The following is an 18,918-nucleotide window of genomic DNA, read 5'->3' as shown; positions in this document are numbered from 1 at the left end:
GACTACTGCAAATCAAATCAGCTTTTTTTTTAAAAAAAAAATATTTAGATTGAGTCTTTCCCATTGACCATTTGTGAACATTTTTAAACTGCTCTTGTTCATTATCTTTCCCTGAAATGTAAGAATCGCTGTCCTGTTAGCTCCAATAATTTCACCCCGTTTCGCAACCGTTTGCAGCTCCAATTTAGCCTCTACTTAAGACCCGATTATCTGGTTGTCTGAATCGTCCGTGTAAAACACCTGAAAATGAGATCACTTCATTCCTGGGAGCTCCGATTTCTTTACAGTAAACAACGCACGTCTGAGATACCTTTCTTTCTCCCCCTTTTCTCCAATACGCGCATTCTGAGTCATTCAGTTTCATCTAGAAATTATTCAACTTTTGTGACTGACAGTAAAGGTTTTTTTTTTGGCCCGGAGCGACGTCACGTCGGGCGGGAGATGAGCAAATTTCTCTGTAAAAGAAAAAAAAAGTAGTTTCTCATTTGAAGGCTGGAAAAAAATCGACTTTACTGCACACAGGACTCCCTGACATCACTCCTCTAGGTTTTAAGTAAAATGCTTTACTTCTCGCCTACCTGCCGTCGGTTAACCCGAGGAGACATTAAATTTAAAAGTTGGAATGTACGAAATCCGTGGAAACATATTACCCATTTAACTGGAAAATAATAATAAAATACTCGTATGCTTGTGTTTCTTCACTGAGTCTGTTCGCTCCTTAGGTTTACTTTTCTGCAACTCCTGCCCGAGGTCTGGCTTGTTTCCATCCGCCCTCAGGCTCTTGGATCCCCGCTGCAAGATTGAAATCGCTGCGCTCTTGGAATTCGGGAGTTTTGACTTGGGACGTGCTTGTCACCTTGAGTACGGTTCCTTATAGTCTTCGGTTTTTAAAGAGTTTGCCAGAGTGCTACCATGAAGAAGTTGCTTAAGTCCTCCGCCGTTGATTTCTTCTCTAAGAGCACAGAGTTTCTGAACTCACCGTCTTGCCTCTGAGATTGGCTTCAAAGGACTACTCACATTTTTCGGCGGTGCTGCAGCTTGTCCTCACTGCTGTACAAGACGCTACATCAAAACGACCCCAAGTGCGCTTGGATTTCCCTTTTTTTTTTTTTGCCAATTATAGATTTACACTTCAGGATGCTTCCTCTTTCCAGAACACAGCTTGCTTTGTTTTTTATTTTGCTTTGCCCCGTTAACATAATCGGACTTTGGTGGTAAGTAAACATGCTATATAAAAGCGTGTCGATTTAGAAAAACACAGCTACATTAATTTAATTTACTCATCGCTGTTAATCTATAAAACACACACGTACACTAATTACGTGTATTTGTTTGTTAGGAATAGTAAAAAAAGACATTTTTTTAAACTATGTTCTTACCAAGGTATAATAATAGTGTATATTATATATGATCTGCTGTTCATCGTTGCTATTTTCTTTATGATGTATTATTACCCTTTTTTTGATTGCCGACTTCATTTACCGAGTAGTTCCTACTCATTATCAGCCTCTTTATTTCTTTCATGTTTTTCGGATAACTGTAATGCATTTAAATTTCGTTTGAGCGCTTGCGACGTTTCATAATATTCTCTTATATATTTGCAAAGATTGTCTTGCCTCTGCTAGTGTGAACTGCCGTGTACCATTTAAAAAGAATAGGCCGTTTATTTTTTCCTTTTGAGGTGTACTTGAAGTTAGTAAGGATAGGGTTAATTATAAGTCTATGCCATTGTATTAGAGGCGCACAAGAATGTCCTATTAGTTTCACGGGCTTCTTATTACAAACTCCAGCAATATAGCGCACGCAATTGCATTTCTGTGAAGAAGCTAAAATTCATAGCGGGGATTTATTTTCTCTTGTCTAACTGGGCAAATGAGAAAAAAAAGTTTTTTACTAATTAATCTATTAGCCTTTTAACTCTCCGTTCAGCACAAAAAAAATTATTAACAGATGACAACTTGTTTCATCATCATTTTCAGCGCTGGTGCGCGATAAAGCTCTAGGATCGTGCGCACATTCCTTGGGTCGGTTGAGTTCGGCATTTAGCTGTTTTAGGTCTTCTAAGAGTTAAGTTATAGCCTGTAGCCAAATCTGTGAGACAAGAGGAGGTCATAGCTGGAATTTCAGGTGGAACTTGAGGCTATGGATGTCATCATAAAACAATTCTCAATTCAGCATGCGGACAGTCGACTTAGGGATGATAAAGGTTGAGAAGGGGATCCTTTATCAATATTGAATATTCACATCGGTATAATACTGAATATTCAATGTAACTGCAAAGCAGTTATTTTCTCTCCTTTAAAAATAATAGACATAGAGATTTTGAGAAAATGTATAAAGTATAGAAATTGATGTTTAATCGATAAACTGTAATGAAACAGTACTCAAAATGTAAGGACAGAAATTGAGCAATAATACTAATACTAATACTAATACTAATAATAAAGTGCATTCAGACTAAAAAGTGTAAAAGTTTGTCAACAAAACATACCTGTACAGTAAGAAAGATCTTCTTGGTACTTGGAGCAGAGTGTCATTTCCTGGGAAGCACAAGGCATGCATCCAGTCTAGAACTTGAGAAATAGTTGTTGGTCTCTGTACATTTTTTCAGGGTTGTGAGAATGAATAGTGTTGCACGGTAAAAACAGCTACTACAGTATGTACAAGTGTTTGCCTGATATGCAGAAGGATGTAACCCCATGTTTCTGAAATAGTGTGACTGTGGTTGTTGAAGACAGGGAGAACGTAGCTATCTCTGTGACTCCTGTCGTGTGATCTTGCAGTTTGAGCCATGAGTGAGGAGAACATGACCAATATGATCAGAGAACTTTTAAAGTCATGGAGCTCTGCTCTGACTTAAATATCTTCTTGTGCCAAGGACGTTGAGAATTGTCTGCCTTTATCAATGCCAAAAAGCACAAATGTATTTCTGATGTGATAAATATGGCTACATTTCTGAGCAGTTGCCTTGACATAAGAAATTATTCTTAAGGATAATAAATAATTAAACATTTATTTTCTTAAGTGACAAATTCCTAGTACATAGCAGAATGATATATTAGGCAAAATGGGGCATAGGAGAAAAATCATATCACATATGTTTCAATAACTGCTTATCCAATTCAGGGTCATATCTCAGGAAGTGTTGGGTGCAATACAAGATAGACCCTGGCTGGACTGCTAGTCCTTCATAGGTCACATACAGACACAAACATGCACACGCTGACACTTGGGACAATTATACAGAAGCCAACATCCCTATTAATATGTCTTTGGAATTTAGGAGCTTGTCACTTTTAGTTTTGATACAGTGCAGATTTATACCGAAGGACTATTCTATGCATTTTGCCAAGCCCCTCATTTGGTTTAGAACATTGTCTTGAATGACTTCATGGTTTGCATTTCTGAGGATTAATTATTGTTAAATAAAATCTTACTTTTTTTCGTAACTGAGATGTTTGTTCAGCAACATGTCTAGAATACCATAAAATAATAGCATGATTTTAGAATTTGTTGGATCACAAAATCAAAACCTTTTATAATTGTTTTTTATCTGATGATAATCAGCATTACTATTCCATTTCTGTGATCATATTTAATATGATATATTATTGTACATGATCAAATATAAGAGTGGATTTATTTATTTTTTAAATGTGTTCCACACACCATTTTTACCAGTGGTACCATTCACCATCGGTGTGACAATCCGGTTCTCTTGATGGTTTCTTGTTGCACTGATAGGTATGACACAGTGTACTAATTGATGAACTAGTGCACTATTTCTGAACATCTGTAGATAGCATCCTGGCACCCTGCTTTACATCAAATTCATTGGTCTGGGATGTTCACTGACATCTTGCATCTTCTGAAGGATATGTGCTCCTGTTTTATGCTTCTTGTAATGTGGAAGTGCCAGAAAAATGGGCTTTTGGGATGAAAGTTCAATGGGTGTAACAAAGATGTAGCTGTTTCTCAGAGTAAGCATGGTGTGGGGTGTAAGAACTAGACTTGGACAATGATAGTCAAATGCTAAGTTGGCACGAAGTCAATTGTATTATTCAGCCCTGTTTCAGGGAGATAAAGACAGCTGCTAGCTAGCTAGATGGAGGTGTACTTCTTTTATAGTTGTACTGTACTTCGTGTATGATTACGGGTTACTAGTTCTCTGAAAACATTTACTTTTCTGTGCACACTGGCTTGCAAGTACAAAAATGCTAAAAGAAAGAGGTTATCACCAAAATTGTTGATTCCAGAGTTAGAAACACCACACTGAAACAATGCAGTAGTGAAAATGAAATGCATGTTGCAATGTGCGTTCATCTGTGATTAGTTTGTACATTTAAAAAATCTAGCAGAACTATGTAATGTTATTGCAATGCATAACACATTGTGAGATTTTGTAATGGCATGCCTTTGGTATACTTTTTGGAAGGGATTCCTGTATGAGGTAGTAATTATTCATTTCATACAATAATTTACAGTGAGGCTGAGGTCATGGAACAGCTCTGCGATACTTTCATAGTCACACTGTCTCAGCAATTATCTTATAAAAAATGAAGCTTAGCTTTTATTGATCAACCCCAGCAAACTCTGATGACCAAGTCAAATGGCATATTCATAAAAGAGGTTTGGAGCATTGTAGCTGGAAAGATCACTAGAACACTATACCGAATTATGTCATACCAGGTGTCTGGGATGCAGTTAGTAGGACAGGGGCAAAAACTACATATTTTGGGCTTGAATGTAGGATATTTATCCTCTTTGAGATGCTGATGTCCTCAGTTTGTAACTTATACAGAAATGTAACTTATATAGAACCTGTTATTGATAAAGAATGCTTTGATAATCTTGTTTTTTTCTTTATAGTGCATATATAACAGATACAAGTTTGAAGTCAAGAGTTATTGTAAGCTTTTTTAAAATGTCCTTCTCTTTTCTGTACAATGTGTGCCTTTTCTAAGGCCTGAAGTTTAGAAACAGATGAAGCACTGACCTGTATTAAAGTGTACTTGCACACTTAATATGGAGGCATAGAGAAATAAAGAAAGATTATTTCTTTATAAATTAGATATACAGTAGATTTATAGCACTTAAAATGCGTTATGATTCAATTACCATGGGTGATAATGACATACATTTAATCATTTGTTTCTTTAAGGCACTGCCAATATTTTTGAAAGAAAGACGTTCATGATAATAGTAATTATGATGCAGAAACCAAAAAGAAAACCGCTTTAAGAAGGATTCAAGTGATACATAAATTCAGAGTTCTGTGCTATTTACTACCATAGGGTTTTAACTTTAAATAATAAATGTTAAATGCTAGCCCTATTTTCTGATAAAAGGTAATAGAGGTACCAAAGTCTGTAAGAGTTTGTATCCTTTTATTGTTTCCTTTATAAAAGGATATTCCTTAGGTAATTGGCAGTATGATTATCTCTGGAAACACTTTAAGGGGTGAAGACATGGCATTCATTTCCCATTGAAAGTCTATAGAATTATGTTTTTTTTTCTTATGGATAAAAACAAATAAACATGTCACTTTAGACTTTATGGCCAACTCTCCATTCAGGTGTACAGTATAATTATAACCCCAATAACAAATATAACAGTAAAACTGAGCACAAATCTTGTATTGGAAAAATCCAGAAATATCTGAAAAGAAACCCAACATTCTATACAAGTGAATAAAAGAGTTAAAAGTTAAAAAGTGATGAAAATTGAATTTCTCTATAATAATTGTATTCTTTTCTGTATGTTAGGGAAAAGTGGAAAACGTCTTAGAGAAATTGCTTTTGACTGAATTACATTAAACAGAAATGTACGTTTATGTGAGTTCTCGATGTAGAGTTGACTGTATATTAGAGAAGTGGTGTTTTTTAACTTGTTTTCAATAAAATCTGTTTATAATAAAGTGTCTCTCCACAAAATTTTGTCATCACAATCTCTCATGTCATGTGTTACCATGAAGTGGTATTTGGCATGGTTAAATTTGATGTATAATCCAAAGACATTCTGGGAGTAGTTAATCTAAAATAGCATTTTCAACCCAAGTCCTCACAAATGTAGCTTAACATTTAGTATAAATCTGTCAACATCAAAGAGGCAAAATAAAGACTCAGATGTTCTCTTTCTAATTAAATTAAACTATACTTTTAGTAATATATTTCTGTGTGCCTTTAACATCGTATGTGGTTTATTTTTATTCAAATGGTCTAAAAACTGAGAAATGCAAAATAATACTTAGAGGCTAATATTTAATTAAACACGAAACCTTATTGCACCTTCACAATAGAAAGTGCTGTTGTCTACAATAAAAAAAAACTTCAATCATAGAAAAAGCTAAACTGAGTCACATTCGTGCAGCACTGTATTGACATGAGTCTACCTGGACTTTGCATAGTTTAGCCATTATTTTTTTTATTGGACCTATAAGGAATTTAAAATAAGAAAGTTGAACTTTTGAAACTTTTGCAGAACATATCTAATGTTAAATTGTAAAATAAAACGATTTAACATTGGCTGAAATAAAATGTAGTACCATTTGGATATTGGTATGTGGTGACTTTGAGCTATACTCACCCTTGGTCACGTTTGTTTTTCCAGGGCCGTGGGCAGTCCCTTAGTGATGGACCCCAACAGTATCTGCAGGAAGACAAAGAGGCTGGCGGGGAGGCAGGCGGAACTGTGCCAGACACAGCCAGAGATTGTCAACGAAGTGGCAAAAGGAGCAAAGCTGGGAGTTAGGGAGTGTCAATACCAGTTCAGGTTTAGGAGATGGAACTGCACTAGTCAAAATAAATATTTTGGGAAAATACTACAGCAAGGTAAGACTTCATGAACTGACGGTTCTATTGCATGCACACGCACATAAACCTATGGAGTACTGTACATATCAAGAGGGGAGCATTAGTGTGCAAGCTGCAAAGGAGCAGTTAGAGGTTAATTCCTCACTGAAAATTACATGCATATATATGAATGTATACATGAACAAATTCTGACTTTGGCTCAAGGAGAGAACAAGGGCGACTCTTGTGTTTAGAAGGTTCAGGCTGTGCTTTGAATGAGACAGTTACACTTGGTTGCTCTTCTTCAGCATCAGATTGCAGCTTTAATATACTCTTCTAAATTGTCTCTTGTAAAAATTGATCTACTTTGTCTAATAAGCCTTTGAAGTAAGTAATAAAATCAACATCGGCTGTGTGCAGTGCAATTATTTTACCAAGATTTTTTAAAAGCGTGCTCCACCCTTTTTTTACTGTATGACCCACAATAAACCAGGCTTTGTGTATTTTACAACAGGAGTTTTGGAATTTAAAGGCAATTATATACATGCAAAACATTGTGATTTTATGAGACAATTTTCCATTTGTTGTCATGCACCATCTCTAGTTTTTAAACTTCTGTTCTGCAGTTTGGGTAGCTAAGATGTCAGAGCCATTTCGCTGCTTAGACCAATATCCTAGGAGGAGTAATGTCTGTTCTTTATGCATCAGTTTGTGCATAAAAGTGTAGTGAAATTACACTAATAACATAGGATATCACAGCACCAGTAAACTAAACCATGCTAAACTCAGCACAGGGATCTATTAATGGAAGCATTTTACTGTTCATAAAATAGTATATTCTCTGAGACCTTCAATTACATATACCGGGGTCAAATGGTAGTGAACTTCAGATGGCTATTTCTTTCTTTATAAATGAATCACTCTCTCTATGCACGTTTTTCGAAAACTAAAGTATGCAGGTTTTGGAGGCTAGTTGTGATTATTTGATCAAATTAGTACTATTAATTAGGATGTCTAAGTAAGAGGAGTGGAGCCAAGTTCTCTTTAGTGCCGAATTAAGGTTTTGATGTCAGTGACTATGGCCAAGATCGGTAGAACAATACACAAATTGTTTGTGCAACAGGCCAGTCAAAGGGGAGGTCCAAGTGTGATAGTCTGGCAGGAGAGTCTCGTCACTACAGAACTCTACCTGCAGTGATTGATGGCAACCTGAATGCAGGGTGCTATATTGATCCAGTCCCAGGACCTTGCATGCTGCCCTTCCAGTTGCTGTATCCTGCTGTATCAGACTGTTCATGTAATAATGGCTTTCTTGCTTGATGAGGATATGATAGTTATCCCATCATTTTATGTGGGATTAGCTGGGATGATGTGAGGCATCTAAGGCTCAGAGACCAGTGAACAGGCACAATCTTGTCCAGGCTGTAAGAGAGGAATGAGACAGAAGTTCACAAGAAAGTATTTGCATGTTGCAAAGCATGTGTTTATTGTATTGCTTCCACTGGGGGAGACACACTTTACTAGCCTGTGCCTTTCCTGTGACCCCTTTTGATCCACCCTGTTGATGACAAATGTTAATGAGTATAATTTACCTTTGACGGCAGGGTGGTGCAGTGGTTAGCACTGCTGCCTTGCAGCACTGGGGCCCTGGATTCAATTTCTGGGGTGCTATCTGCATGGAGCTTGTACAGTATGTTTTCCCTGTAATTGGATGGGTGCCCTAGTTTCCTCCTGTTTTTGTCTGTGGTCTGTGTGTGCCCTGTGACAGTCTGGCTTCCCATACAGGGTGTATCCTGCCTTGCGCCCGTTGCTTGGATAAAGGGGTTAAAAAATGGATGAATGGATAACTTACCTACGTCATTTTTGTTCATGTCGTTTCTTTTACAAGTACTACAAAAAAGATTTTGTCATTTTCTTGACAATAGCATCGTGAATGTTTTGCACATGTAGTAGTTAGTTTTCTTTTCATACTGAGTACATACTGTGTCTTCCAAAAGTTGGATTATGGAAGCAGTATTATCTTTCAATTTGAATGTGATACTATTAGTGTGAGCCAATAAATGGAGATTGTGCCTTACAAGCTTTGCAGAATTGCTGTGAGGAAAATTATCAGACGTCTAAGAAATGATTGATTGTATTCCCAGCCAAATGGCAGTCATCTTAAGTCTTAATCAGCTGTGGTACGGCTAAGTGGTTTGTGGGCATATCTATTCACTCAGGATTAGCTTTCAAGTAAATAAGGCAGCTAATCACTCAACATTTCTGATTATGTACAGTGTTTCTGATACAAATGTTAAAATGCTGTTAATGTGAATTCTGCACCAAAACAGTGTTTATATTATAACCAGTAGAGGGCAGTGAGTGTGTGGAATGCTGTGGTCAATCGTATGAATTCCATTTCTTTAAGGTTACAAATTGCACAATTTTATTTAATTTCACCATCCATATGTATGTAATTGTATTTTTCCATTTTTGCTCAGACCACTGAATCTGTCAGGCTTTGGCCTGTCACAGATTACACTGGAATTTCTTTACACAACCGGAGTCCAAAGATTGATCTTCATCATACTCACCATGTATATCACTATATACTGACAATACAGTAGTCACAGAGTGTGGTATAACAGTATGATTTTCCATGCGGTGTCAAGCACTGAGCACAGCGTGACCCATTGTGAATTCACCTTTCCTTCTCAAGAATGTGCATTGTGAGGAGTTAATGGTTTCAAAGCTTTGTTCTTTCTGACCTTATGATTAGTGAAAAGAAGAACACATTTGGCCACAAAAATTATACTAGGACAAATAAGTATATAAGTATTGCAAAGGTGTTTATCATTTTGTATTCTTTTTGCAGGATTATTCTTCCTTTTGAGAGAATAAATAGTTCTCATGGAGTTTTTTAAACAGATATCTTTTTCATGTATTATACAGCCCACTTTAATTGTAACATAACTTTAACAAATTTCATTGTTTCCTGCAGAAATCTTTTTCTCTCCTAAGCAAGGATGAGGCTGTATCACAGAACGTGTCTCATCTAGAAAATGAGAAGTTTCTAAAATGTTGTACCTTAAAGATGAGAGCAGTGTCTACGTACTCATGCAGTGAACAAACTTTTAAGAGGACCTGAATGGAATTATAATTGATAGAAAGTAAAGGAATGGGAACCCCAGGCTTAAGTCAAGTTGTATCACTTCCAAGTAAAATGTAAATGGTATTTAAGTGCTATTTCTTTAAGTCATGAACATAATCTAATGATAAATGATCTAAAGAAATAATGAACATATTTAAGTGAAGTAAAAATCCTGTAGAGAAATGAATACTTTTACAGTTACATATAGCCTTTTTAAAGTGGCTTACATTTTTCCATCTTTTAAAAATAACTTGAGGCTATTTTCATTTTTTTTTAAATATATAAACTAAACCAGTTCTTTTCTTCACCCTGGGGTGAGTCTGGTTATTGCCAACCTTTGCTTCGAGCCCTGCTGACTGCTTAAACATGTTTTCTCTGTGTTGTAATGAAGTAATTAGGAATGCTCAGAGACAATATTTGATTCTAATTTAAAAAAATAATAATAATGGATGTCTGTCTATAAAGTGCTTGTTTGTTTAATTATTTTTCACTCAAATGTGCCTCATTCTGTTTCTGATGATCACTTCTTACAGTTCGAAACAGTTTCATTTGAAAGGTTCAGTATCTTTAAAGGAATTGAGAAAGATTGTTGCATTATGTGAAAAAAAAAACAGAAATAACATCCTTGCTTCAATCTCCACAGCTGTTATTGTAATATCAGAGAAACAGCATCAGGTTTCAGTTCAACACCGTGTGTTTTCACATATTACACAGTCGAACAAAAGAAGAGTCATAAAGTGGCAATGTTTCTGTTCTGGCTCAAAACACAAAGCAAGATATATGATATAACAGCTAGGAGAACAGAACAAATTGTTTACATTTAAAAGTTATTATTTTGAAACAGAAATATTCAAACCTATGGTCATTGCACTATCTACACTGCATTTTTGTTCATTACTGAGCTTTGCTAGACTGTTCTGTTACTTGTCCCTCAAGAGTTGTCTGTAGAACTGTAGTTTTTGGAGCATTGTATCTTAAATTAGCTAATCCCTTAGAATATCATAATTATCACACACAGTAGTAGAATGAATGTTCAACATACATGAGTTAGAGCTTTTTGAAAGGGGACCATTCCAATCATTTTGCTTGTTTGGGAGCTGGTAGCTTAAAGACACAATTATCTCATTCAGCTGTTTCATCAGGGATCCTCGGGGAACCAATTTCAATTTCAATCGATTTCACAGAAAAGTAAGTACAGTTTAACAACCAACATTTATTACATTTGCTCAATTAGAGCGCAATATCTTTTCTAATCACATGGCACCAATGCTTATGTGTTAGCATAAATAATTTCCCTGAATCACTGAAGCACAATTGGAGTGGGGAAGAGTTCCATTCCTTTCTTTTCAGAAGATTGCCTCACTTTCAAATGAACCTCACAGCTGGAGACTGATCAGACATTAAAATTGTCAGAAGGTGACTCCATTTAAAAGTAATCAAGATGCAGAACAACACTCTTACAGTAGATATCTGTCTAATCTATGGGAGAATCTCAGGTTTCTGGTTGAGGATCTGTGGTTGGAGTCTATGGAAGGAAAGGTTAAACAGCTAAGTTCATTTAAGATTTTCCCTTCATGTGATACACACCACAGATCTGAACCACATTTGCCCAGGAAAATTAGTTTGGCTCTGATCTACAGTATCTTTCTAGGAAGTGATTTGCACGCAAGGTTTTTGTTCAGACCCATGTCACGCTATCTGTGTACGAACACGAGAGTCTTAGAAGCTGTACACCTGTAAAACCGTACTTTCATCAATTTCCTAACAACAATCAGGAATTTAGTGCTTAGTCTGTTCAAACACAACTTTGTTCAAACACATCTTTGTTCAAACACAACTTTAATCATTTTGTAAAATAAGTGTAATCACAATTATTTTGTTTTTCATAAATAAGGTGCGGATTAGGAGCAACATGTTTCAGATCTTCACCTTATTAGCTCTTTGTAAATTAAATTGACTAAACTATTAGATTATAATTAACATAAAAAATTAAAGATAATTACAGAAATGGTAAGAATGTAACAAATCATGAAAAAATACTGAAGCACATTCACATTTCACTCTGTAAGCACTAAGTGAGTAGAACTGGCAAAATGGTGATGTTATATCAGGTAACACAGCGATCATAGTAGAAACAGTTAGATGTTCCCCTGGGGCAAACCATTGTAGAAAGAAATGAACTTTGAGAACTCCAGCAGTTTCTTTTAAATAATAAAGAAACAATAATTTGTTACTATTATCAACTGAATATATTGATATATTGTATTTTTTGGAAGTCTGCAGTACCCGTTTATCTTTCTAATGTAACATTTTGATTTATTACTTCAAAATTGACATGATAAAATACATTCAATATTATTAGTATTGACTAAGACATTGAGCATGAAGGGATCATTGTCAGCAAAAATGAAGCACACTGTATTGCTCTGTAATGAATAAAGCAATATGATTTGCTTAAATGCTCAAACATTGCAGTCACAGATCTTTGGACTTATTTATTTTATTAGTATTTCATGATATTATTAAGATTAACTTTTATTATTAACTCTATAGCAGAGATAATCTAAAACCAAACTCTCATATATATATAATGGAATGTTTTTATTTCCAGAATAAAATGAACTCATGATGCATAGTTTAGGATAACTTACAATGCGTGCCATCTCAAGTTATTAAATTAGATTTCAGGTATGCAATAAGATATCTGCAATATAAAAACATGCTGATTCCTTTAGAGAATATCACATAGAGGCAAAATAAATCAATCAGAATTATTCACACCTGTCAAATCATGTTTAATGTTTAGTAGAGGGAGGAAGCTAAATTTAAGAAAACATTTTTTTAACTGCTATATGCATCATTAACTTAAAGATTGTGTATTGAAAAATTATTTGTTAATTCTTGTAGAAGCCCTTTCTGGCATCAGTTACTTACTCTGGCAGGCCTGGACAGAGGCTGCTGGTAAAATTTGTTTGGAATTTGTGTCCCGAAGGAAAATAAAAAGGGAGTTGAAATCAAGAGAGAATTTAATGCTGCTATTTCATAACCACCTTCAGTCATTTGGAAAAAAAAGCACAAATATTCCTCAAGGAGGCTGTCACGTTAAAAACTGGCACAGAAAGCATTAGCTAAGTATTAAATAAATATTATTTTAACCCATTCCTGTAGCTTGTTCTGAAATGTATTCAATATTTATTTTGTATTAACAAAATGTTCAAGAGCCATACTCACTCAAAAGTGCAGGACGCTATTGCTTGTTATTTTGTGGTATTTCTATGAATTGATTGAGACTACTTATATTTTTGTGGTACTGTAAAAGAAGCACAACAGCCTTGTCAAAGTCTCTTGGCTTTTTATTAATTCTGTTTCTACTTTCAGTATTTTTACAGTCCTGGTGCCTCTTCATCAGATTCAAGTATTTTTCCTGGATAAATCAGACACAAAATAAATGACTTCAGTTGATACATCCAGAGCAACCCAGTTACAAACGTGAAACAGATTTCCTCCCTAATGCATGAGTGCAGCACATTACAAGAATCTTGTCTTCCAGAATAAAATTCACAGCCTAGTGCAGCTTGACAATAAGCAGTCATGGATCTTGGGAAATGCATCCCTGCAGTAAATTGCAAAGAAAATAATGTTAGCACAGTAAGTACACTCCAAAATAAAACATATAAAAAGTTTGGCAAACTTGAACATTTAGGTTTCCAGATGTCACTTAGGTGAAAATACCTACAACAAGCTACAAAGCCCAGGTGAATGTACAGATAATTCAACAAGAGGCACTTTGACCAGGAAATGAAGGACAATGCAGACTTGATAAAGGTCCAGGGTATGTAGATATGCAAGTGATGATGTGCTAGTTAATGACACGGCAATGACTCTTTGATATATACAGTACTTAAAGAATTCCATTTATCTCACCAGGTGATAAGGGGTTGTCAGAAATATTTTCCAAAATGAAAGTAAGACTTGGACTAGCAATGCCAAACTAGGCAGTTCTTCCCCCCGGTTCCTCTGTCCTGGATATACAGTACAGTACTGATGAAGAGATAATGCTGTGCCATTTTGTGACTGCTTGTGAAACGGAAATGGCATGGAGTTTAATCACACGGATAATGATTATGTGTGGAGTGTGCGGGCATTCAAGAGGTGCTCTAGCCATGCTGCTGCCGACGTTCATTCCATGTCACTGCAAATGGCATGAGGTAAATCGGTGTCGAAGGGAATCGCAGACAGGCAAAGCTGGGGAGTCGCTTCTGACGTCTTGACTTCTGCTTTATCTTGCAGACATCCGGGAGACGGCATTTGTTTATGCCATCACAGCCGCCGGGGTGACGCACACAGTGACGCAGGCCTGCAGCATGGGGGACCTTCTGCAGTGTGGCTGCGAGGCCACCAGGAGTCGAGCCCCCCCTCTCCCTGCAGCAGGGGTCGGGATGGAAGGCGTGAAGTGGGAATGGGGCGGCTGTGGGGACGACGTGGAGTTTGGGTACGAGAAATCCAAGCAGTTCATGGATGCCAAGCGGAAGAAGGGCAAGAGCGACATCCGGACCTTGATTGACCTTCACAACAACGAAGCTGGACGGCTGGTATAGTGAAACTCTATCCATTTTTTTTCTTCCTTCATGCAAAACCTAAGAGAAAGGAACAACTATATAAAAGGTGTAACTGTTTTGTAGAACGACTTGGGTCTGGTTCCCTGTTTGGACAAATATTTGAAATACACTTTCAACAAATTTATTTGAACATAATGTAGTGTTTTTTTTTCTTTTCTAAATGTCCTCAGTTGGATGGATTTTATAATACTACAAGAAACACAGGGAGTGCATTCTTTCCATATAATAACATGCTAGATTATTTTACTTGTTTATTAATCTTTGAACAAAGAAATAAACATTTTAACATTTGGACATAACACAAATTGAAAGGCTTCCCTCTTTAAACAAAGTTCGAGATAAGGTCCTTGGTCGCTAGTTTGCTCTCAGGCTAGGAGTTCACCCTGTTAGTTGGCTGCAGACAGTTGGGGCTGACTCTTTGCTGCATGCTTGACTGCAGTTCTTAATTATACCTAATGCTAATAAATTGCCCAGTATTCACCTTTGCTCACCTTTTGTCAGTATCACTTTATCACTGTTTGAAATGCCGTCACACAGCTTAAGTCATGCTTGGTGAGGGGTCAGGTACAGGTAAATACAGGTAAATCGGCAGGTGTGGGGTGTGGTGGAGAGGAAGGAAGATTTAGATGGATTTGTAATATTTTCCACTGAACCTATGCACACGCCATCCTTTTAAATAATAAAACAAATCAAATAATCCTTTCGTGTGCCCTATCATAAAGTATTTTAATTAAAAGGCAAGGCTAGAGATAAGGGTGTTGCATTTATCACAGCCCAGTTATCAAAAGTGTATATCTAAGTGATTCCTGCCATCAAGCATTGTAAGCTCTCAGATGGCTTGGAGGCAAGAAGGGGTAAATTCTTTCAGAGTAGCGTCTGCTTTTATCTTACCAATCTATCTCTGTGTCTAACTACAGGCTGTGAAGAATTATATGAGAACTGAATGTAAATGTCATGGGCTGTCTGGCTCTTGCACACTCAGAACCTGCTGGAAAAAGATGCCTCATTTTCGCGAGGTGGGTGATCGCCTCCTGGAAAGATTTAATGGAGCTTTCAAGGTGATGGGAGGCAATGATGGCAAAACCCTCATCCCCGTGGGGCAAAACATCAAACCGCCAGACAAACAGGATCTCATCTACTCAGCAGAATCTCCTGACTTTTGTTTGCCTAACAGAAAGACTGGTTCGCTGGGCACCAGAGGCCGGATGTGTAACAGCACAGCAATGGACGTCAGTGGATGTGACTTGCTCTGCTGTGAGCGGGGATACAGAGATGAGACTGTGGTCTTTGAGGAAAACTGCCTGTGCAGGTTTCACTGGTGCTGCGTTGTGCAGTGCAAAAAGTGCTCTGTAAGGAAAGAGCTCAGCCTGTGTTTCTAAAACTATGGCACCGCATGGAACGGTACATTAACATTCCCTACTGGAGACTCAACTGGTACTTTAAACATCTCCTCCGGCCTTGTGTAAACCACAAATAAACACCTCCCCCCCACTGCTTACAGGCAGAAAAAGATGTTTAGTATGCATTGTCAAATTTATATTTCTAAGGACATAAACATGTACTTTTGTGAGTGTCTGAAGGACAATAAGGTTAGAAGCTTTAAGGATAAAGAAGTGAACATCAGTATTTCATAAACAAAAATTTGATACTCTGGAGAGAAAGCACATCTTATATTTAGTGATTTGAGGCAGTCAGCTAAGGTCGCTCTGTTTCCAGTTTTGTACTGTTTTATTTATAAGTAATTCTCAATAATAATCCATCTAGTAATAATGTGACTAATGTGCCCACATTTTTAAAGCACTTTGAATACAAAAACTGTATAAACCATGAATTACAGACTGTTTTTTGACTGTATGTGTACATTTTTTAAGTAAAATCATATTGTTTTGTAAAAAAAAAAAGATTGAATACAGTGGTATGTTAAATAATTTGTAAAACTCAAAAGATGTATTCTAAAGTATATTGGTTAGTAATCAGTGGCAAACAGGTTTGGGGTACATGCAATGCACTTCTTTTAACAACAACAGAAGAAAAACCCAATGCACTCCACCCTGCAACTTTAATCCATTTAGAAACATTCTGATACCTACCTGTCCAGTTTTCTCCAATGTTGCAACCTTCAATAGAGTCTAAAATCACAAAGTGTTTGACAATTTGAATTTAAAAAGGCCATTTTATCCTGAATATAGAATACCATAACCACGACATGGAAGACTCCCAGTGCCCAGCCTTCTTCAGTAAGATTTTATTTGTCTAAGTGAACAACATCAGCAGAGACAACCACAAATCACAACTACCATCTTAATTTGTGACAGTTCTGAAAATTACTTTTCTGAAAAAATACATGAAGAAAAAATAACAACTTAGATTTGAACATGCCATTTAGAAGCTTTCATTGCATTGGTTACACTGTCAACACGGATACATCTGTCTTGGGTAAAAGTATTACATGTTTAAAATAGATTTGAAGTATCACAGCAGTATGCACATATTAATGCATTAATACCATATTGCTTTGTCTCACCATTAAAAAAATCACCAAATCTAAGGTCATTTTGAGGGTGTGTTCTACAATTCAAGTGTCAAAAAAAGAAAGGGAAAAATTATTTCAAATAGACAAACCATTGTACTTTAAAAATGTCTTTCTTGAGAAAGCATTTTTTTCAGCATTTGAATTAAAAGGCAGAATTAAATTGCAAACTACAGAATAAAAAAATGTTCCTGAATTAAGATACTGAACATAAGCACAAACAGAAGTGGATCTTTCTCTTGATCACATAAACTGTTTCTTGTTAATTGAGAAGATTGCAGAAACTGAGATATATTTGATATTGCTATAAACATTATCATACACTTAATTTATCTAAACATTAACACCTAATTAGCATTATAGTTAAGATTAGAAAGATGGCATTTATTCTTTGACTAATTCTGAGAAAATGACAAAGGGTAGAAAGCTGATGTGAGACTACAGGTGTGTATGAAGTTTGCATATTTGCATACAGCTGAGCAACAAACTTTGCAAAGAAACCATAACTGATTTTGTCATATTTTTGTGCACTGTAAATTGTGCACCATAAATGTTTTTTTTCATCATTTCTTTTGGTACATAACAGAGAACATGGATTCCTGTGCGCACTTTAACTTGTACTTTCTACTGTAGTATCACTCCCTTGTAACCTATATCAACAGGATTAATAGAAAAAAAACTATGTTTTGTGGAGATAGCTTAATGTTAACGTCATTTGTATTTTACCTTTGACTGGCCTTAGATGTAACATTCTATTAATCTAACTGGTGAATAAGACTGGATTATAGCTGGACAGCCTTCTACTTAGTCATTTGCAAACAGAAAGAAATATATTTTAGACATGTTTGATTCAAGCCTAAAAAAAGGTGTTGTTTTGAGTTATTTATGCAGTTGGAAGAAAACTCCTTCTGTATTAGTTTGAGCTTTGCAAGTCAGCACAAGTTAATATTTTTCCTGGAATTTAGCTTCTGGAGCCAGCAGTGCTGAAGACAGAGGTAGACTACAGACATGAAAACTGCCAGGAGCACTCTCCTGAAATTTTGACTTTCAACATTGGCAAATGCAAGAATAAATCCAAAGGAATGTATAGATTTATTGAACTGTTGTTATTTACATACAGTAACTGCTTATTTTAATGGCAATATTAATGTGCACACATGTCATGTCCTCTACCAGTTTGGTAGATTTAGAGTTTAGATGGTCATCTATCTCATTTCTAACCCTTCACTTTTTAAAAGAAAAACAGCTACAGTAAATGCTGGCTACCCACATAACTGCACCATTACTAAGTAATGATGACCTGGTGATGTTTTGACTGTAGTCATCCTTGTGTAGCATTTAATTAACAGAAAGTCTAGATAGAATACTATGGAATATAGCTACTAATATTGCCCATGCTGCTGAAAGTGGTGAGATGTCCATTTGATTTGAAGTCAACTTTAATCTGCATCAAAATATTGTTTTCTGATCTATGTGTGTCTTCCTCAAGCTAATTCATTTTGATTTTCTTGTGCCCAGTTTTACATGCACACTAGTAAAAAAAGCGTAATAGAGTTTGTTTTGTTTTAGATTGCAGAGCAAGATCAAAAAAAGAAGAGAATGAATTCATGATGGCAATGCACAGTCTCAACGGACATCAATTCCTCTAGTTTTGCAGAACCACAGACACAGTCCTCAGGCATGCTATTAGAAGCTCATCTTCTCAGTCTGACAAACAGAAGCAAACAATTCCAATAAAAAACAGCCTCAGGTAACTACAGCGCAATGAACACTAAATTATGATAAGTGCTCCTTAACTTATAGCTAAATTGTAATACTTACTTCTTGTAAACCCTTTTAGAAATTCTT

General features: G+C 36.1%; 1 protein-coding gene across 1 annotated transcript; it reads left to right on the top strand.

Annotated features, from left to right (window-relative positions):
• The first annotated feature begins 973 nt into the window (after nucleotides 1-973).
• On the top strand, nucleotides 974-16,317 carry wnt6b (wingless-type MMTV integration site family, member 6b). The gene is made up of 4 exons (XM_088930580.1): nucleotides 974-1,214; nucleotides 6,610-6,830; nucleotides 14,212-14,513; nucleotides 15,458-16,317. Exons 1-4 carry the CDS (start codon nucleotides 1,138-1,140, stop codon nucleotides 15,917-15,919), a joined length of 1,062 nt encoding a protein of 353 aa, XP_088786706.1. The 5' UTR covers nucleotides 974-1,137; the 3' UTR covers nucleotides 15,920-16,317.
• The last annotated feature ends 2,601 nt before the right edge of the window (nucleotides 16,318-18,918 follow it).

Source organism: Atractosteus spatula, chromosome 13, assembly GCF_055471065.1.
Source record: "Atractosteus spatula isolate fAtrSpa1 chromosome 13, fAtrSpa1.hap1, whole genome shotgun sequence".
Lineage (NCBI taxonomy): Eukaryota > Metazoa > Chordata > Actinopteri > Semionotiformes > Lepisosteidae > Atractosteus > Atractosteus spatula.
Note: the sequence above shows the minus strand (reverse complement) of the source record. Positions and strands in the feature narration are given on the sequence as shown.

Bases quoted from the DNA above. Each gene is read 5' to 3' on its own strand.
- wnt6b (XM_088930580.1), top strand. From the start codon at position 1,138: ATGCTTCCTCTTTCCAGAACACAGCTTGCTTTGTTTTTTATTTTGCTT. The intron at 1,215-6,609 runs GTAAGTAAACAT...TTGTTTTTCCAG, and splicing joins AACATAATCGGACTTTGGTG to GGCCGTGGGCAGTCCCTTAG. The intron at 14,514-15,457 runs GTATAGTGAAAC...GTCTAACTACAG, and splicing joins ACAACGAAGCTGGACGGCTG to GCTGTGAAGAATTATATGAG.